Source organism: Cygnus olor, chromosome 10 (assembly GCF_009769625.2).
Source record: "Cygnus olor isolate bCygOlo1 chromosome 10, bCygOlo1.pri.v2, whole genome shotgun sequence".
NCBI lineage: Eukaryota > Metazoa > Chordata > Aves > Anseriformes > Anatidae > Cygnus > Cygnus olor.
Window position 1 is genome coordinate 21,731,621 of NC_049178.1, and position 22,389 is coordinate 21,754,009.

The 22,389-nt window shown below is 40.9% G+C and overlaps 1 protein-coding gene across 3 annotated transcripts in view; it reads right to left on the bottom strand.

Moving 5' to 3' along the window:
- Positions 1-1,520: 1,520 nt before the first annotated feature.
- Positions 1,521-22,389, bottom strand: part of RAD18 (RAD18 E3 ubiquitin protein ligase) — a 58,712-nt gene continuing 37,843 nt past the window's right edge. For all 3 annotated transcript variants that reach the window (XM_040568645.1, XM_040568646.1, XM_040568644.1), the window contains 3 exons: positions 21,494-21,653; positions 11,616-11,678; positions 1,521-2,432 (listed from right to left, as the gene is read on the bottom strand). In XM_040568645.1, coding sequence (XP_040424579.1) covers positions 2,330-2,432; positions 11,616-11,678; positions 21,494-21,653 — 326 coding nt within the window. In that variant the 3' untranslated portion in view covers positions 1,521-2,329. The remainder of the gene's footprint in view (positions 2,433-11,615; positions 11,679-21,493; positions 21,654-22,389) is intronic.

Here is a 22,389-nt window from a genome sequence, read left to right on the forward strand (position 1 = left end):
TCCTCATATCCAGCCGGGGCTTGCAGGAAGAGAACCCTCAGAAACGCACCAAAGGAGGATCAAACTCCGGCTCCCTGCTCAGAGGAAATTTGCCTGAATGAGCTGAAGGAACCGATCCCCAGAGACCCGAACGCCACCTGCTTGGCCCCAGTGGCAGAAGCGAAGGGCTGGGGACCAGACGCAGGCCTCGCGCCTTGCAGGGGCCACTGCACCCCGGCAGCAACGTCTCACCTGTACGGAGCAGCTTGTGCATCGCTGAATAGGTTTTAACTCACCTGTACGGAGCAGCTTGTGCATTGCTCCATAGGTTTTAACTCAACCTGGTATGGCAGTTCCCTTTTCTTTTCCTTTCAAATTTCTTTTGATTGGGTTGACACAGCTCGCTCCTGGCCTATCCAAACAGCTTCTTGTCTTTTTCTGTCCCAGTTACAACCAGTTTGGCCATCTCTTGCCAGCCCCCAGCCACCCCAAGGGTAAGTTCCCAAGGCCTCACACTGCTCCCTATCAGCGATGAAAAGACAAGTGCGTGTACTTACATGGCTTATCCACTTTCTGTATCGATTTTTCTAAGTACTTTCTAGCACTTAATGAATTAGAGTATTTATCCTTACTGGATATGGAAATACGTTTTCATCTCACATCGGTATTTATTGCCATTAAACTTCAAATTTAACTCTGCAAGTGGCATCTGGTTTCAAAGCAAAACGAGAAGTATCTGCTATTGATACAATTATTGAAAAGGAGAGCTCCCCTTAGCTAAGGATTGCAGGACCTTCGTTTTCCCTGCTGATTCAGCAGAGATAAAGACCTCATGCAGTACACAGCAGCAAGACTACAATTTTCAAGCTGACCTCAGCAAGATGGTCATCCCATAATGAATGAGCTGCATTAAGGGCTCTCAGCCTTACAGCCCACGCTGTCTGAATTTGTGATTGGGCTTTAAAACCAAGATGGAGATTCTGCATTTCAAACACCTGCTACTGCACCTGTGTTAACACACAAAAGGTATTTTTGACTCGTCCCAAACTACAACGCACTTATATCGCATCAGATTCAGAGCTACACACAGGCACAACTGGTGTAAACTGAGCAAACATAAGGCCAAAAAGCATAGCTTCAAATCATATTAGAGGTATATTCACATCCCTCCTTATAGCCAATCTCATGTTTTATGTTCTAGTATTACTGAGTTTTTTGAGGCTATTTTGTGTATGACAGTGAATTACAGCACCAAAGAAAAAAAACAAAAGGTATAAACAACAATACTGCCTGCTTCCACAGCTTGTGGAAGAATGTTTTTGAAAGCAAAATGCGTAGTCCCAATTACAGCCATAGTCTAAAGTCAAAAGACACACAATCCTCAATCTTACATAGATTTTGTGCTTTCTCTACAAAGTTCATGGTGAAAGGCTACAACCGAAGCTTTAAGGGTTCAGTACCACCATTTTTAAAACTATAGCTTGTAAGCAAAATACAAACCATGCAAAGTAATCAAGAACCTACTCCGCTGTTCAGGTTGACTTTAATTCGTATTGCTTTATTTCATTACAAAGTTCTATCATCTTCTAAGAAAAAAAAGACCTTTTAAGGCTGATATTTATTCTAAAGCTAGAATACTTGAAAGAAATTGACAGGTATCAAATATAAGGGCACTGAACTGAAATAATGGCATTTAGTAATGAACATATTTACAAGGGCATATTCAAAACCAGCGTATTCCTGTAGAACAGAAATGGTTTGAGTTAACAGTTTATTCCACTTACAAAAATCAAATTATACCGAATCAAAAAAATCTATTACTCCTCTGACGTGCCCTCTTATTTTAAGAGAGCAAGGATTTTCATACAGTCATGTGCAGCCAGAGCCTCAAAGTATCCCACTCTGGGGCAGAGCTGGGGACTGTCCCCTCGTGCATCCCTCCCAGCCAAGCTGGAAAACAGAAGCACAAGCACGTGCCGACCCCGAGCGAAGCGCTGTCCCACAGTTACTTGCAGCAGGGCAGAGCAAGCCGTTGCTCAACGCGAGCAGGAACAGGGCCAAGCACAGATCCTCTCCTCTGGCTGCGGCACAGTGCGCAGGAGAGCTCACCGAGCGTCTTGAGCAGGAGCCCAGTATGCTATCCCAGGGCTGAAGTTAAATTGCATGCAGTGCTGCTAACAAAAAAATGTCAGCGCACTCATCTGGTTATTTTAAGGCAGTTTGAATGACAGTTATGCAAAAACTCAGCACTTAATATTAAGTACCTAGATACACTGGAAACAGGAAAAAACTAAGATTTATTTCTCAGTCTTAATCCTTCTGCACTGTTGAGCTCCACAGGCCTGCAACACTAGCTCTTCTTCCGCTTACTCTTGGGAAGCGGCTGATCTCTTCCTGGCAGCCTGGACTGACACGACTTCCTTTTGTTAACTCTCAAATCCAGAAGACGGCTGCTGAAAGAAAAAAGAAAAAAAAAGGGTTTGGTGTTGAGATGCTCTAAGCGTGGCAGGTACTGAAGGCTGTACTAAAGCACTGCAAGCAGCACGTAGGCACACACACAACCCAGGTGTGTTACTGGGTGTGATGAACACAAATACCACTCTGTTTGAGGATGACAGCACCCACGCGCTCTCCTGTCCCCCGAACACACTCCTGGCACTGGTTTGCCCCGTGCCCACGGGTGCTGGGGGGCAGCGACGCACGCCCCGCCGCCGGCAGGACAGGGCGCACAGAGCGCTCCTCGCCTCTCCTCCGTCACCAGACCGCACTGGAGCAGGACGGAGCAGCAGCAACCTTGCACGTTCTTTATCCATAAAAGAGAAGAGGCGCTCGTGAAGCCATGAGTACGTCGTATCAAAAAGATCTACTTCAAACAGTCATCTGCAGCAGCACAGCCACCAGGCAAAAGGACGAGTGGGATGGTGATGGCTCCCCAACAAGGAAAGTGTGTGGGACTCCCATCTTTAAACAGGCTCCCCTCGCCAGAGGTTCTTCTCATTATGGACAAAGAATTTTCCACTGGAAACTCAAAGAAGTGTTTTCTTTTTAGTCACAGAGCTAATTTAAATAATAAAAACTAGCCATATTTAAATTAAGCAGCTCATTTCCATCAGCCGGCCTCAGAGCTTGAAACTCCACGTAGTGTTGACACGAAAGATATTTCTCATCCATCAATAGCTATTACTAATTAAACATTCCTTATAAACACAATCTTATTTATTTTTTAAACCATTTGCTAGGATGAGTACATCCTACGGGGACTATTCATTTGGCTTAAACTGGAAATTCACAACTGAAAATAACAATGGAAAACAGTCAAATGCCAATGTCTGTGTCCCTGTTGACTGCAGCAAGATATATGCTAGCACAGCTTAGCAGGAACAACTTGCATTTCACAGCTCAGTTCAGCATCAAGATGGAAACAAGCTCTTGCCTCTCTGAGACCATTAACCACGTCCAGGAGGATCAGCCGGCATCCCGGCACCGAGGTGCAGCCTGTACCTCTGCAGCCAGGAGTGCAACAAGACCCACAGCTCCGCAGCGCTCAGGAAGCTTACACAGATTGCACACACGTATCACCCTGCGCGGCCCCAGCCAGTCCTCCAAACTGCAAATCTTACATGTGTGATTTCTGTAACGCACCAAGACAGAAGCCGACAGCCTTCCCCTCTCAGCTTTCCCCTCCGTTCCCCAATTTTGATCCCCTGCACCCATTTAGAGGAAAGGATCACTCATTTTAACCCAGAAGCAGCTAAGGTTTTAAAAGTTAGTGAAATCAGGTATCAGCTAAAACTCGTTACGTGCCACCTTTTTCTCTGCCACAGTTCAGTTTTCCATTAATTAAATTCAGAGAACTCGGTCCTTGTATTTGCATTGAAACATCTCATTACAGCGGTGCGCTGCCAGCGGCAGCCCCATGCCAAACTAAAACACACAGGCTGATGGAAGTATTCATAAATTGATGCACAGATGTTTTAAGAGCGCCATCATCCAAACGTTGTTTTTTTCCTTTAAACCAAGCTCTAAAGTAGCTATTTGCAACCAAAGCCAAGGGAGCCGGTGCTCTTTGTATCGCTCACACCCAACTGGTGTGTGGTACGCGGGCCGTGTCATCAGTACTAAGTCAGGGAGAACTGGCCTCTCCTGCCAACCCTACAGACGCAGGACAGAGCAAAGGAGAATTAACCTTTGTGGTTTAGGTCATCGCTGAGCCCCTGATGAATGACACTGCAGAAGCACCTTCTGCAGGGAAAGTAAACACGTGGAAGTGACACGGCAGCCACCCTGCAGAGCGCACGGCTTTGGCCATTAACGGATGAAGGATGCAGAGTCGTACTGAGTCAGGCAAGTCATCAATCCACCACCTAGTAACCACATTTGCTTTTCCCATCCCGGGGCACTTCGCTAGGACAGCCGCACCGCTCCGAGCCAGCCGGAGCACTGCAGCCACACATTTGGTACCCAACAGCCTCAGCCCGGGCACAGAGCTTCCCCCAGGCGAGAGCGAGCCCCTGCCCCCGCGGCCGGCGGGCACTGCTCCCAGCCACACAGCTGGCAGCGGACAGGTAGCTCCAGCGTCTGCAGAGCACCTGCTGACGGGGAGGCCAGCCCGACAGAACAGCCCAAGGAACTTTCTTCCAAAACCTAACTGCATTAAACAAAGCTAAAAGCATACTAAACAACGTTTCTTTCACTGACAGTAGTTGCTGCAGCTGCCCAGAGACATTTTTTGGCTATATATGAGCAGAGATGATGCACACATACAAGGCAGGGAAAAAGGAAAGATTCTTACCTTTTTTTTTTTAATCTGAGATCATCTTAACAGATACCATTGGCACATTGGAGAAGTTTGGAAAGAACAGTATTGCTGATTTACTAATGAATTGTTGAGCTCTACTTTGAAACACCCTCTGTACAGTTTGACAGAAAACTGCTAAGTAATTCCTGACATTCAATAACTTATTTAAAATATAAATATATGATTAATACAGCAAAAGAACATTTAGGAGCAGGACTAAATGTAAATGCTATGATTTTTTTTTAAACAACTTCAGTTCTTTTTAGTTATCTAGCAAATTTTTTTTTCCAGATTAAAGATTTTTATGCTTGCTTCTAAACTCCACAAGCTCCTATGTTTGCTGCTCCTTCTGCAGATTCTAGCAGTTTCCCAAGATTTCTCGCTGCCTGGCCAGAAATAAACGCAGTATTCCAGATCACAAACGAGCTGATTAGCTAATTCCCTCCCTGCTCTATTATGGAGCATTCCTGACAAGCAACATGGCAGCACAGACAGCCAAGCAATTTTATTTTCTAATACGATTGCTCATCTGATTTGCTCTTCACTATTACCCTCCAAGCCTCTCGGTATTGTTTTCCATTTTCTTCACTGATTGTGTGTGCACTTGAGATCACAGCCCTACAACAAGCCATGCCGTTTCCTGCTGCCTTCCACAACACTACACAACACAGCCCTTACACGGTCCCAGTTGTGCCAGACACACACACACACACACACCATACTAAATAACGGTCTTCAGAGCCCAATAGCTGTATCACGATGGTCAGTAACGCCCTGATCTCTTCCCCGACGTGCGTGAAGGAGAACGCAGCACCGCGCACTCCCGGCAGCGCGGTGGAGGCGGCAGCAGCCGAGCACCTGGAGCTGCAGTGAGCCCAGCTGCAGAACGAAAACCCGAAGTCGCACTCATCCGTACTGCTTTACGTTTGCTTTGGCACAGCACCACTCTCTGCCTTAAATCAGCTTTCTCCCTCTTCCACCAAATGAAAACCTAAACTTGATTTACCTACTTAAATCTGGAGAACATTATCTCAGAGTACTTCCAAATGTCCCCATGGCTTCTGATAAGCTCTCGTCACCAAATATCCTGGTGACAAAATAATTACATTTGAGCTGAAAGTGCTTGAAGACAACTGATTTTTATTTTCATTTACACACTTTTTTTTTTACAGTGGTGCTTGTGCCTGTGTTTAGAAGTGTTTCAACCACTTTACAGATGACCTTACATACATCACTTAAAACCAGATCTTGTTTTATAAGAAAATCTCCTATTTCATACTTTTCTTTGAATTTGAGATACAATGCAAACATCAGAAAAAAAAAAAAAACAGCATCTGTCTAGATGAGGAATTAACTTACATGGAAATGAAATGCTTATCAAGCCATGAACCTGCAAAGTCTTCGGCATTTGTATAATCCTAGATGCCAGCAAAACACTGAAGCCAACAGAGTATTCATACACCTAACTGTTTCCAGGAGTAGGTCACATGTGATTCAGTTTTCTATGCCTCAGCTATTAACACTTACCTGAACAAAGATGCTTGCTTAGGATCAGAAACTTAATTTATATCTGAAGGATTAAAACCTTCCACTGTTTCTAAGCTTGAATTTAAAGCCACTTGTCTACCAATATTTCTGCAAAAACATTGTCACCAGCAGCACAGACTAGTAAAAACTGTGGTTCATGGGAGAAATAGGCACTGATTCTGATTCGGGTACATCTATTCAACTTGGGGAACGGGAGGCAGGTACCAAGCACACCTCCTTGGACAACAAGGACAAAAGATTGTTTTCTTAAGAGGTTTTAAAATAGCTTCAGCTTTGGTTTACATTCATTTTAATTAGGATAAGAACATTTTTGTACTCTGAGGCTTTGATCTGCTTGTCCCATGGCACAGTGCCACCAATATTAAAAAGACAAAACAAATGTGCTTGGCCTTCTGCAGAAATGTGCAGATTTTAATCCTTTGGAAAGTTAGATCCCTTCCCGTGTTTTTTGGTTCATTTTGTAATAATGGTGTTGGCTTGGTCAGGGACAAAACTATCCTGACAACATACTACCCAGTCATTTATCCCCAACTCTGACATTTCTAGCATCCCACACTTGCGAGGGAGGAGAAAAAAAAAAAAAAAGCTGCCATCCGTACCTTAGGGATGAAGTAAACTTGTTTCTCAGAACACCATGGTACATTTTTGAGGTAGACAGGGATCTTTCATTGTAACAAAGCACAAAGAACAAGTAATGACTGGTTGTCCTTTTATGTATTTGTTTACTTTTATTTCTCCACGCAACACAGTCATATAGGAAATATATCCACTAGGCTTCATCTCTGGAATTTCATTAAGAGCTCTCGAGAAAAGCTGTAGGTGAGCTGTGAATGGCAAAGTCACTACAAAACCTTTCAATTTTTAGGCATTCAGGTTTGATACTGCCTGCAGAGCCCATCAAAACCTGCAGTTCAGCCGGCAGTCATGCACTACTTATCTGACATGCACATCACAGAACCGTAAGATTTTCATTAAGTGGTCACCAAGAGGTTACTGGAACCTAAAACACTGCCTCAATTTCATCAGATAGAGTGATATGAATTTATGTAGTCCCTATAGCATTATTCCATAGCAAGTGGATTTGTTTCTTAACAGAGAATGAGAAAAAGAAAGGGGAAAAAAAGTTTTGAAAGCACTGAGAACACTGAAATTGTGGATAAGTAAGTTTCAGGAATGGGATGAAGTTTTGCTAAAAATATGCTCCAAATTGCCACTAAAATATCCCTAATCTGCTCCATCTGTGCACTTTCACAAATAAATAGCAAGTACATCATACAATAATACTAGGGCTTATTTGTTGAGTATTACCTTCTAATCCCTTTGTGTCAAAATGAGACAATTAGTAGAAATCAAAGAAGTCTCTAGGGAATTTATGTAATGTCTCAATTTTCATTAAGCGCTTCATAAAATACACAATTTATTTTAAATGCAGAATATTGAATGTTTATTGCTTCTTTATTAGATCTATCATGTAAATTAAGATGCTCAGGAAATCACTGTATCCACTGAAAAACGCACAACACCCAGAGGTTCAGAACTTCCCCTGTCTGAACACATTTCTCCCCACCTGAGAAGATGCACTACAGCTAGAGAAGCTGTTACAGCCCGACCAACTTTTGCAGATGAGGTTTCTTTCAGAAACCGAAGCTACAGACATAACTGAGATCCAAACGTGCCGTGACTTACGCCATTTTCTCTTCTGCTGAGGGAGAATAAAGTATTAGCACGAGTTTGAAGCTTGTTTTCCTCCAGTGTCCAATTCTCTTTTAGAGACCTTCACTCCAAAATCCTAAGAAACCCGTTACATGTCTAGGACCACAGGCAAACACTGCGAAGGAACGCGCCAAAACACGGCCAGGGGAACGACCCAGCCCTGCTCGTGTTGCCCCGACCTGATAAACTTCTGGCTCAGTCAAGTGGGAGAAAAGGGAAGACGAGCAAGCTCCATCAGCACGACACCACAGAGACCACCAGTGGTTCCAGACAGGACTGCTGAAGGGAGGTTTTTCCCCCAAATTCCCCACCCTGTGACTGGCACCAGCACAGCCCTCGGGCAGCCGGAGGACACCGGCTCAGCGGTGAGCGGGACGGCTCCGACTCCCTGCTCCCAGGAACGCGCTCCCCAGCTGAAGTAAAACCACCGAGCCATGCTGTAACGGCTGAGCAAAGCGCAGCCATTCAGATTTCTTCCCCTGGAGCTTTAACTTGAATTTAACCCTTCCAGAGACACAAGAAACCCCAAATCCCATGTGTGGAAAACAGGAACTAGCAGATACTGTTTTAAGAGTACTGAAAAATCGCGTTTGATAAAAACAAATCATCTACATGAGGAAAACAATTTCCTCTATTTCAGTTAACAAAGCAATCCTGCTCTTAAGATCACACTGTGGAGCAATATTAGCTTGTCCCTTTGTATGCTAAACTAAGAGCAATAATAAGAATTTGTATTTTAAATAGTGATAAAGTATAGAGGAACGTATTCTCCCTGATCCCATCCATACCTAAACAGAGGCTCCTCTCCTTGGTCTTGCTATGACAGAAGCCTCAGCAAGCTTCACAGCCAGACCTGTCATCAGCATGGTGCTTACCTCAAAAGTGAGATTCTCCAGGGCTGCACACAGTAACATTTTCTGATTTTCAGTTGTCATCCCCTAATATCAAATGTCATTTGGGATTTACAGATATTAAAGGATGCAAAAGTCTGAGAATACAGGACTATTTAAATGTATTCTCCTCAGTACGAAATTTGCACGTGATCCTAAGCCAAATACAGACCTAGACCAAACACACTATACCTTTCAAACGGTTAATGAAAAGGCATTCCCATATAGAAATTCAAGTTGGCCGTTAGCCACTGGCTGTTATTCTGCATGAAAAAAAATCTTAGTTCTGATAATATTCATCCTTTGGCAAATGTTCAATATTCTCCAGGTGCAAGACATGTAATGCAACTCAAAGCCATTAGTCCAAGTGTTTGGAAGGCTACACTATAACATAACACACAGCCAAGATAAACAACACTCAGACTACCAATTCTGCCACTTTACAAAGAACACCCTCTTGATTTTTTTTTTTGGTTCATTTGTTTGTTTGGGGAGGAGGTGGGAGGATTGTGTTTTTTCGGTTGTGTGGGTTTTGTGTGTTTTTTTGTTTGGTTGGTTTGATGTTGGTTTTTGTTTTTGGTTTTTTTTTTTTTGTAAATTTGCAAAGTACAGCTACCCTTGCAAGAACAATTTATTTAGGACAGAGAATGAAGCAGAAATCTCATTTAGCGAAAGGCTAGGTTTACTGTTTTAATTTCAGCCCATTTCTAGCTTTGGTGCCTACATTTTTCCAAAGCAGAATGTTAATTATCTTATGTTCAAGAGTACATTAAAATACAATGCCAGAAGCTGAAATTTCCATATCATTTGTTTTGCAAATATCCAATTATTTACTCTTACAAAAATAAAGAGAGATTATTTTTCTGGCACAACTCAACTTCAAAAAAAATAAAAATCTGTGCTGCTTATGAAATATACCATCTGCATGTTCTTTGGTATGCTGGCCTATGCCTTCACATATTAAGCTTGCCAGAGCAAAGCTCTCATTTGACCATGCGCCTACTGTACCAGTCTGCTACCTGCAAGATCCCATTCTGCAGTGAAGAGAAAAAAACAACAGCTTTAATGAAATTTGTAGGTCTGCTTTACTTAACATTCATCTGCACTTACCAGCTTGGCCAAACTTCATTATCACTCAATTAAATAAAAACAACAAATGATTGAGAAGTTTTTGGGGTGAAGAAAATTATCGAAGTGACAAATGGTATTTGCTGTGTATGCATATTGTAACTAACGTTAACATCCAATACTGCTGAGTAGAAACACCGCATTAAAGAACTGTTTCTATATTTGATATTCCTATTTCGTCTTCCACTACGAAACATTCTTCTAAACCTTGCAAGAAGCAACAAATGCCAAACTCTTAAGCAATGCCACATTATGTAGTATTGCAGAAAATAGTTTTGCCAATTGTCTTCTCGATAAATAGCAACACCATCAAGATGACCATCACCAGGGGAACTACGACTAGCACCTACAATACACACAGCCAAGTATTTTATACTCCACTGCCCGTCTTCAATGAGTTACTTTCAGGTACTACAAAATACAGTAAGCTTGTAAGTGTCCTTCCAGTAAATACCACTCACTTTCCCTTAATGATTACTTTCTGCTTTCCCACTGATGCACTTCAGCATTCACCTCTGGCACGACTGTAATCAAGACTTTGTCAGTGCTTCCATTGATGCTCCTTAATATCCATCAGACGTCTAAACACACGTTTTGAGTTTCAAATATTACTTATGTCATTAACCATGAATTTTAAGAGACGTCACAATCTACTGGCCACATATGTACGTAGTGGATAGAGAAATTTGTGTTATAAATACTCTTTAAAAAGCAGGCTAAGAATTAAATGTGAAACAGTTCTCATTGCTCTCCTAAGATCAAGTACCAAAGTGGATGTGATATTCAAAGAGAGATTCCAGATCAAGCCAACTTCAACTGCAAGGGTAGTCAGTACTACTTTTGCAGCCTCCATCAGTCTTCATCCCTATTCCTTTGTACAAAAACTACCAAACTTTGCAGCTGATCTAACACTACACTACTACAAAATTAATTATCCCTTCACTCACCCTACCACCCGTCTATCCATATACTTCCTCTTCACTTTCATATATTTCATTGGGTCACTTCAGGAATCTTTGGTAGTTTCTCAGTATTTCTTTGTACAGCAACTTGCACAGCTAGACCCAAATTTTACATACTACCACTAACAGAAGGTGATTTTTGTTTTTAAGAAATAAGATATTAAGATTTTAAAACAAGAATGTGCTCTTCTCTCTTCAAACAGAAGTAAATCAAAATACATCTTACAATTCTAGGATGTTCAACTCACATTGAGATGTAGGTAAGACTAACAACAATATAACTTTATATATAATAGAAGATTGTTTTTTTTCAGTTTTCCATAAAAATCAGTTCTTAAAAAAAAAGTACATGCTCATACTCAAATATACCTTAGAACAATGATTTTCAACTAGTGACCTGGGGTTTCTTGGAACATCCATACATTACTTTCCAGCGATTCAAATCCTCTGTACAAACTACATACCTGTGGAGATTCTCCATGAACCTGACTTTTTAGTGGCATTTGCCTCTTCTGTTGAAAACATATAGGATTCCATAAACTGGAAGAGGCTGGAAATCAGCCTCATGGACTTTTCCACCCATGGATTTCTACTTACCTGTCAGATGACACAGAACAAATCTCAGCCTCTTCCAGATCTCTCAAAATATCTGAACTGGAGCTGAAAGGAAACATAAAACAAGTAAATTATTTTAGCAGCACCTACACCAAAGGTCTCCAGACAAAACTATTAATTCTGTAGGAGCAACGGCAGCAGAAGTTGTAGGTGAGACAGGCCATCCACACAGCACTGGCAATGGGACATAATTTCCACCAACAGCACAGCACAAAAAGTTCAGTCCCTGCATCACGTAATGTTCAGAGTTATTACTGGGTCTCATTCTTATTATTTAACATACAAGACAAGTCTCTCTGTTCATATCTGCTTGCTGGTAACTACAATGTCTTTATATTTACACTCATCGGATCTGCAATAGACTTTGGTGGGTAAAGTCAGAATTTAAAAGAGGAAAAGCATTTTCAACCTCTATTTCAGCCTTGAAACTTAAGGGAAAACTTACATTTTGACCATTAAAAAAAAATCAACACTAAAGAAAAAAAATTAACATTTAAATTGTTAGTGACAAGAAGCCAAACTGTCAAGACTGTCAGCATGTTTTTTTTGTTTTTTTTTTTTTAACTATTTGAAAAGATTAAATATTTTTTCATCTTCATACACAATATTACATGCTAACAAAAAGCAAGCTATTTCTTTGCTAATTCGATATTTATATACACAGAATACAGAACACATCAGGTCATCAACTCAGTACCGGTACTAGAAGTGAGAAGCTTCAATATAAAAGATTTAAAGATGGTAATTCTAAACTAACTAACTAACTAACTAACTGAAAGAACCCTAAATCACAAACGTTATGGCAAGAAGCTTAACTCTACCAAACTGGTTAACAAGAAAACCAAGCAACTGCTGTCAGTGCTCGGCAAGCCTTCAAACTGTCGCAGTAATGAGAGACAAAAGTGTCATCTCAGACCGCTTGTGTAAGACCAAGCATATAAATGCGTTAAGTCTTTACGGTTAATTTGTTGCTATAAACACTTAGGCCTATATAAAATTTAAATGCATTTTTAGAGCTTTTCCAGTAGTGAAGAGTTATACAACACTCACTGGAAGAGTCTAAACAACAGTCTGGAATCATAAAGAGTAGCTGGCTTACTTCCCGCTCCAATTAGAGAAACTACAGCTTTACATCAGTTCCTAAAGGAATTGGTCTAACAAATTTCCTCAGAGGACTACCATGACATGGTTGCTTCTATCCATGCACCAAACAATGATGGTGCATGATATCATTTCTTACCTTCGTGTGTGTATGCACACAAACGCACACAGATGCACATATCTGTACATATTTAACTACGAGTTCAGTGAAGTCAGACATCACACGCTTAATATTGAAAAAAACAAACACAAACTAGAAAGTGTTGTCGCATTTCAATAAAATCTGAATTAAGTGAACAAAATATTCTGGTCATTTATTTATAAATACCTTTTACTGTGTGCTCAGGTTACACGATATAAACTGCTGTGAAGTTTCCAAATATTTGTCATATCACAGGATTGGGGATATCAACCAATAAGTCAGAAAATGTTTTCTGGAAATCTTTCAAGAAGGTGCATGGCAACTCAAACAGTCTAGACTTTGTATCAGAAATTACAGGACAAACTATGCTACACAAACAGTTGGGAGATTTTAGTGTAAACCATGGGCCAGCAATTGGATACCAGTCTTCTTGGGTTTGCTTTAAAAGTTTAAAAAAAAAATTTAAAAATCCCATTTGCTAGAAGCCAGCAGACAAATATTGTGAAGATACAGCCCCAGTGTCATAACTTTATACACAGATAACAGTGTTTGTGTTTGTTTAAAACAGAGTAAGAAAAACAGCCCCCAAATCCTCATTCTCGCAGGACAAATTCCAGCACAGCAAGCAGAGCCCTGACAGTAAGAACAACTGTTGGAGTTTACAAACGATGCTTCTGCCCCCCAAAATTTTCAACAAACAGCAAGCCCCGGACTAGACGGAAGGCGCCGGCAGTGATCTCCCCGCAGTGGGAGCCATGCTTCCAGCCCCAGGACGAGGGCACCCGAATGCGCTCAGTGCCTGCCTGCACCCCGGGGCCGCTTCGGCCTTCCTCCGCCACCAGCACCGCGGCCTGCAGGCCCGCCGCACCTTCACGACACCACTTCTGTGGGGTAAAGGCCATGTTGTGCAAATACACGGGAAACGGCACTCTTTATGAGCTACAGATGCCTGCCTTCACACTATCTCTTTTGGAGAACTATGAATTAAAAAGCACAAACTGCTTTGTACTCAACTCTTGTATTCCTAGTGTAGGGGAGAAGCCTATCTAATGCCTTCGCTCATCACGCAGTACTTTTGAGAAGAGGGGTTGGAGGTTAACCAGAACACTTAATATTCATAGCGTTGCATCATGAGAGAGAAGATAGGAATTGAAGCACTAGAAAGAACGAGAACTGCAGTGACGTGACTGTGCTGACAAAGCTCCGGGTGTGCTACGAGTGACCCTGGCCTGATTTCGACAGCTTGCAGGAACAGCCCATGGCAGGGCGGCTGCTCGGCCCCGCGCACCATCCCTGTGCTCCTGCTGCTTTCTTTCAGGAAACGGATAAATGGCATGCAACTTCTATATGTTGGCAGGGTTTTTTTTCTCCGTTACCCATTTGTCTCCTCCTGCTGCCCATTCCCCCTCCGAAGCCAGGTCCACCAGATGAGCTATAAGCAGTTATTGCGGCAATAACTGCTGAGCCGCTGATGGGACTGCAAGGGAGAAAAACACCACCAGTGGAGACTAGCAGAAACCCTTAATACACACGCATTTAGTCATAAAGATAAAAAAGAAAAAAAAAATCTGAAAATATACACAGAGCTCTGGTGCCATATGGAGAACATTATTTTGAAACAAAATGGATTTTAAAGTTGTGTGTGCGATTTTAGAAACTCATCTGTGGTTCCCTAGGAGCTTTTATGAACTGCTGAATGAATCTATCTAATTACGAGCGTTACTCAACAGAGCAGTTTTAATTTGGAAATAAAGCCACCTAAAATTAAAAGCAGTAACTGCATATATAGGGAACAATCATAATTAATGCACGGATGAAACAATCCCACCACTTACAATACCTGAAGAGGAGCAAATGCAGCCCAAATCCCAACGCCATGTACAAGTGCTTGGGGAGAAGGCCAGGGAACCCTGGGACGCAGCAGGATTTCTTATTTCATCACTAAATCTAATATGAGACACTCAAAGGAAAATCATGGTAACGCACATTGTAAAAACAACGGTGGATGGGAAAAGTTTTGAAATCTAGTGGGCTTTTTTTACTCTGAAAATTTTAATTCTGTCAAAAACTCATTTTCAGTACACAAGCTGGCTGTCCAAGGAATGAGTTATACTTCTGAATCCTCTCTTCATGCTCCGGTTACATTAAAAATAGAGGTAGAGGGATATTTTTGTGTGTTTAGTCCCCTAAAATAGAAAAAGAACAGGTTTGATGCCTGAACATCATGTACTTTGCCTTGAAAAATATACTCTTATTATCATTTATCACTATGTTTGTCACAAGCAAAACAATAAAAGTGAAAAGATTTGGCTAACACTCAGAACAATAATGCAAGTTCATAATTTGCATGCGTATTTCACAGTTCATGCCTACCAAACTTTTCAAACTGAGCACAAAATGTACTGGAATTACTTGCCACCTTAGAATGTACGTGTATATAAAAACGGGCTATCGATGCAAGAGCGATCAGAGCCTCGCAGTGAACCAACTCTTGCACTGTACTTGTACTGAGAGATTGAGGATATATGCACATAACTGTACAAAAACATGCTGCAGGGTTATGAACCTCCCAGTTGTGGCTAAAATGTCCTTTGTTTCAGGATTTCTTCAAACAATTCCATCGATCAAGACAGTCACTCACTAAAATAATTCTCTGTATCTAGTCTCTACTAAACAGCAATTTCTTTAAAAAAGACCAAGCGATCTCTTCATTTTAAGTTGAAGTTATTATATAACTTTTTCCCCACATGCAGACGGGAACTTGTTTTTTAATTAAAAAAATCTTAAACGTGCAGTACAGTTGAAAAAATCAAAAGACATTTTTGAACTATTTATTGAAATATTTAATATTTACCCCAAAAGAATATTGACCATCAATATTAAATTTACACAGCAAAACCATTAGCACTCAGAAATGTAACTGCTCAAGATGTAAAAGGCTGACAAACATGGTGACAGGTTGTGAAGAGGTTTCATTTCTCAGACTCATTCATGTCTACAGGTTGAAAAAAAAGTGCAGATCATGACTCCATTGACAAGCATTTCCCCAACCCCAGATTAGTTTCTTCTGGGCACTTATAGACAACTAAGAGTAAACTATTCCTTTCTAGACCATCATTTGGATTTTACTCTTCCCCCTCCCCCCCTTTTTTAAAAAATTTAATATAAGCACACCACCTTAAAATAGAGAGAAGAAAGCTGACGTAAGTGTGAATAACATGTCTCGTTCTAAAAATGAAAGGAGCAAATGTCTCTTTGAATTGTTTATTTTATGGCAGATTAAGTTCCTTCTTGGCTGCATGGTGAACAGCCAGTGTCCTTTAATCAGTCCATCTTGCCGTGCATTATGTACTTAGCTCTGGCACGTGCACGGTGCTTTTTTTTTCTTTTTTTTTTTTTTTCTGATGCTAGCATGAACTACAGGATCTTTCATTTACCAATGTCATTTGAAGATGAATATTCAGCCACAAGCAGCGAGGAAAATAGTTTTTCTCAACCTTCCTATCCTGCTTCCACTTCCCCTTCCAAGAGTCTAGTCTGCCTGTGATAAACAGCATTAGCTTGCTGCTGGAGGGGCCGTAAGTCTTGTGTAACATCCCGGAGCAGCTGCTTACCACAGCCTTCCCTGGCTTGCCTGTACCTCCTCTGGTAACCACACATCCCAGGCACCACTGAGCTCTGCTTCATTTTCCTGTCTTTGGAAGACAGCAGGTTTGCCAGCCTTGGACCTTCCCGGGACTCCTTCCCCACAGAGGGTCCTCATCCATACAAAACCTTCCATGGGTTCTGCTGTACCAGTGTTTTCCTTGACTTTTTCCAGCCTTTCTTGGCTGTCAACAGCCTCCTCCACAGCTCGAGAGCATGTCTTTGAGGCTTTGTCGTCAGAAAGGGAAAAGATCTGCCGGATCACTCTTTCCTTACGAGTCTGGCCACAGACTTGTGACTACAGCCGTGACTACGGCCTGATGTCCCTGGACACATGCCGTATGCAGTGACTTTCCCCCGCACAAATCCGAGGCCATCGGCTCTTACTGTTTGAAATGACTTCTCCGGGACTGTCTGCCAGGCCTCGCAGTTCTTTGCCCATATGTTATGGCTCACAGTTTTTGGAAGAAAGGTATGAATTAACAACATAGCAGAGAAGTATCATCATCCTTCCACAATGGCCTCGTATTTGAGGCCAAAAAAAAACAAAGATAACTGCTCCCATCTAACATTGTTCTATTCATCTTCTCTGAGCCAAAGCAGCACAAGATTTATTAAGTCAAAATTGTACTAAGAATTGAGAAAGACAGCTTTTCCCCCGATGAAAACAGTTTTCATGTACTGCCTTCACGTGCCAGTGATGGCCAGCCCAGGGATCAGGACAATGCCTTCTTTAAACCCAGACTGAGTCAGCTGCCAGGGCAGGAACTTACAAAGCTTCTTCAGCTGTCCTGTCCTGTCAGCGCCCTGACAAACCGATGGCTGCTGAGAGGTTTTCAGAGGATGCTGCCATCCAGGGACCTCCCGACTAACGGCAGCTGAAGCACAGCTCCCTCCCTGTACATCTACTCCAGCTGATGAACTGAAGCTCCAATTCTGCAAAGCGTGTAAAGCCAGGAGTAAGTGACCAGTTAAACGCAGGTCTTAGATCCTGATCGATAGCTTCTCAGCTTAGTGCCAGAAAGCCCCACTTGCTGCAAATGAGGCCCCTTGCTTGGGCAAGAATCTCGCCTGGCAGAAGCTGCAGTGGCTCTGTATATTCCAAAGGCAGAGAGATTTATACAAGCTACAGATATAGCACTGTTCAGCCAGGGCTTCAAAATTAAATCACTGTGTTTCATCGTACGACGCAATACCGTTCGGACGAGGCCAACAACATAGATTGTCAACTGTTGCAAGTCCTCCCACTCTAGTCATCAAGAACTGACGTTTTCTTCTAACACCAAAGTTTTAAAGAGAAGTATTTTTTTTTTAATGACTGAATATTATCCCAATTTTATAATATCCTTTGAATAGAACATTTCCTCTATACAGCTCATTAACTGGCTTATCATTGTCCTACCTAGCCTCTTTCTAATTCTCCTATTGTTTAAACAGTTGCATAAAACTTGGTTTCAGTCCCAGAAAGTAAAAGAACGTAGTGGGACTATTTATATGGAGCACTAAAGTTCCATGAAAGCTTTATATACAACTTCATAGCTTTTAAAAAATGTTTTAGAGGTCAAGGCTTTGTTTTGCTGCTTATTTGTTATGAACATTTTGCTCTTTTGCTGTGACCAGCAGTCAATTTATGCAAAGACCAAACATGTCTGGATCAATGCTATAGCCTGTACCTTTTCTCCAGCAGGTGTAAAGTTTTCATTTTCTCAATTAAAGTAACGACTTCTGGATAATACCTGCACAGTAGTGATTACTATAAAACGTATTAACTTGTAATATTGACCAACTGCTCCCTTAGCTGTACAATGCAGAAATTCAGATATTTATATCAGATTGAAAAGAGGCAGAAGTTCTTATGAACAACAGAATATAAGAATCATTAATTTACTTGCCGCATGTCTTACAGAACAAGCGTGTCAACTCTCACTTTGAGGCTGTTCTGTTATATTCTGTACACGCTCAAAATCCTAATTTTCTTTTAATCCATCATAGTATCAGCCCTCCATTTAGAAGTGCTCTCTCCATAAAAGTGCAGCACACAGATTTGGACTTCCAAATATATTTCAAGTTTTGACATTTCAATGTGAAAAAAGTTCACCCTTGTCAAAGGATATCCTCTTATTATCAGAAATAAAATGTAAGCCTCAGAAAACCATTTCTTGGTACAATAGCACAATGGTACTGGACACCCACCCCCCCAAATCTAAACCATTCTTTTTTTTTTCTTTTTTTTTTTTGTGTGCTACATTTATTTTCATTAAACTTAAAGCATTAACCCCATGGTAGCCAGAGAGTTACAAAAAATACAGAATATTATAGAAAAAAAACTTCTGAAAACTTCTGAACTTCTTCGGTGAACTTCTTGAGCGGTGCAGTAGCTAGCTTTTAAGGTTAAGCAAACTGCCCTAAATTTAAATAAAAATAAATAAAAATACACCACTCATACAAACTAGGGGATATGTACAAAGTAGGAAAGCAAAGAAAAAATCCCACAGAGATTGTGAAAGAACAATTCTGTGCAGACTCTGGTAATTCTGTTCCTGTTCCACAGGAGCTGAATTTAAGAGAAAGCCACAGGGAGCTATTAAGCATGTTTTTGGGTTTTGTTTTTTTGTTTGGTTTGGTTTTTGTTTGGTTTAGTTTTTTAAAGAAGGTCCAAATATCTGTGATGCATACCCACTGGTCTTTACAACTGTGAGATTCTGTGTTTGGTTCAAGAAATCTATGGAAATACTTCACTCGGAAAGAGTGAATACATAAAACGAAGGAATAAACAACCTTGCCTCGAGCCAGACATAACGCAAACAAATGCGCTTTCCAACAAAATCTGCCAACTTGTTTCATGAAAGTACATTCAAACCATTAGTAGGTGCTACATGCTAATACCCTTTAGCATACTTTCCTACCGTCCCTTAGACACTCTTTCATCCAGACTTTAGGATAAGTTTGCCAACAGAGAAAGGTGAAGAATGAAAATTTAACTGTAATGTCAAAGGCCACAGGGAAGGTCATTCAGAATGTCCTTTATACACCAAACTGGCAGTGAAACAGATTTAATGATTCCTTGGATGAGCTAATAAAAGAAAAACTCTCTCACTCTGTCAGATTAAAATTCCAGATTTTCCAAGGTCCTTAACGCCAAAAGATTGGCTTGCATTCAAAAAAATAAATTGAGTAAAGCAGTGAAGGACAGGAACATCTCACTCAGATTTTGGATGAAAAACAAGCTAAGGGCATCTATTTTATGGAACTGAAACAACAATCAGAGCTCCAGGGCAGCTATACCAGCAGGCACAGTGAAGATGAGGCAGCTCCATCTATCATCTGTGCACTTGTCAAATGTGACATCCAGTACAAACCTGCAGGAGCTGGCCTTGCATAAGCCCTGCAAGAGAGCTTCTGCCTGGGTTCCCAGCCACCACCGCTACACAGACCAAATGTGAGGCTCCGGCCACCTCACGCCTCCCCAGAGGCATCTGTCAGCAGCAGAACAGCCACGGGCCAAGCTGTGAATTGGAAAGCTGAGGTTTCAGCGTGTCAAAGCAGCCACTGGAACAAAGCATCATGGCCAGCTTCTTCCCTTCTAAGTGAAGGGTGCCCGCTGCTCAGCATGCTGCTTCATGCACAGCTAGTGTAATCACTGAGTTGATTTTTTCCCCAGTATCTTCCTAGGCTTTCATTCACAGTTTCTTTAACATTTACCTTGGTGAAAGGCAACGTTAGTCCCCTTGCTGACTTTTAAAAACACTTCGTGAATCAACACGAATTTTTAAAAAATGATTCTTTTAAATCTTTCAACAACTCAACTGTTATTTTAATAAACGCTGATGAAGCAACACACTGTATGCTTCTTAATATTTGCAGAACAAGGAGGAAGAGGCGCATACTATGGATGTAATATATGGAAAATTGAGAAACTGTTACTCCTAGCTCAGCTGTTAAACTGTTCATCTGCTACCTGACCTTCAGCTACTTCCTCTCATTATCGTCCACTTCCAAACATAAACAACCTTTCTCTTCCTAATAATACAGACCTGCAAAGGGTGCCTCCTTCTCTCCTTTCTGTTATCAGTAAGACAGCGAGATTACTTTCTTAGAGAATGGCAACAGCTCGCTTGCTTTTAGACACATACCAAAAAAACAGTTATCCTATATTTCTTTTCTGTGATTTCTTCCCTTTTCCTCCAGAAACGGGGATCATAGCATCAGGTATTGCAAATGGATGTTTAAGCACTGATCATCATCTTCTTTGACAATTGGTAAAGTATTAGATAGCAAATTATGAAGTAAATATCTTCAACAGATATGAAGTCTGTCTTTAAAAACTAGATACACCTTATCAGCAGTAAGAGCTGGGTGTCTTTTCTATAAAATCATCACTGAGCTACCAAAACCATGAAACCTTACATTGCTTATAAAGCATTTCTTGATCCTGCATTTCCTGTATGAATAAAGCAAACTTCAGTAAGCAAAATTAAATACATGAAGAAAGTGAATGGATGTTAGGACTTCAGTGACGTTCTACCAGTGACTGCAAGTAGCGGGTCATTTAAATTCTACTTCTCACAGCACTATTCAGCTCAAAGAGCTATCTAAAGACTTACGTTATATTAAATTTTGGTCCTCTCTAAATAAATCCTCAAACAGAAGGGAAGATGATGCAGTAAAAAAGAAACACCAAACATTCTCCTGATCCAACAGACATTTCGCTCACTGTTTCTGTTACAAAAGGAACATTTGCACTATCACCCCTCTATCAAGCCGTTACATCCCGAATTCACTTAATAGTTTCCTATTTCAGCTGCAGCCCTCAAGCAACTGAGCAGACAGAGAAGAGTAAACCAGTAACCACAGCTGAGGAACCCCTCTGATGAAGAATATAAATATATAGGGCCCAACATCACTAACAAAGTTTTTCCATATTTGATCTAATCAAGTACAAACCAGCAGGAATAAATTCTTCTTCACTAACCTGCTTGTTGATCCAGATGACTGTGAGAACGCAGGAGAGACTGATCTCTGGCCTTCCTCTGAAGAATGGGGGTCACTTCTTTTGCCATCAGGAGTTTCTGCTTTGAGTATCTGGGCTTCTCCAAGGATGGCAGTAGAGTTATGCTCTTTAAGATCTTCTCCTACCAAGGAAAAAAAGTAGAGATTGGCAAGTATGACAAAGTAAAATATTATTAATTTTTTTGCAGTCTGGAGATAGATTTTAAGAAAAACAAACGTTTTAAAAATATTAGAAAACCAATGCCTCATTCCCACTTATTTCCTTCCCCAAACTCTGTTTCAAAGGTCTTAATTTCTTTTCCTGCTGCAGTAGAAAAAAAAAAAAAAAAAACACCAACAGCAACAAAAAAGCAACAACAAAAAGCAACCTCTAAGAACCAGAGACTGAAACAGAAACATTCCATTGTTATGAGTTTCACATGCAAACAAAGAGAGAATTAAAGGGTAAGGATATTTGTCACATTTCATAAGATGAAACTGTTTCAGAAATTAGCAAACACTTAATGAGACAGCTAGGTTCTCTGGTTCTTGCTACCAATTCACTTCACCCATTGCATAAGACAGCTTGATAGCTTGAAAGTTTTACAGACCAAGTTAATAAGCTTGTTTTCAACAAAAGAAGCATGATTTATTTCCTTACGCATCTAAGAAAGATTAAATGTTAATCTATATAATTGTCATTTCCATTTATCTCTACAGGAAAAAGCATTTCTAGACAACACAACTAACAAACTGTAAAACCATTCTATTTTTTGTATCAAATGTTTTTATCTATTAAAAGATGAACAAGAGTTCTCTCAAAAGATGCCTTCTACCTCTCCACATAGAGAATAAATATGGACTAGAAAGCACGATACA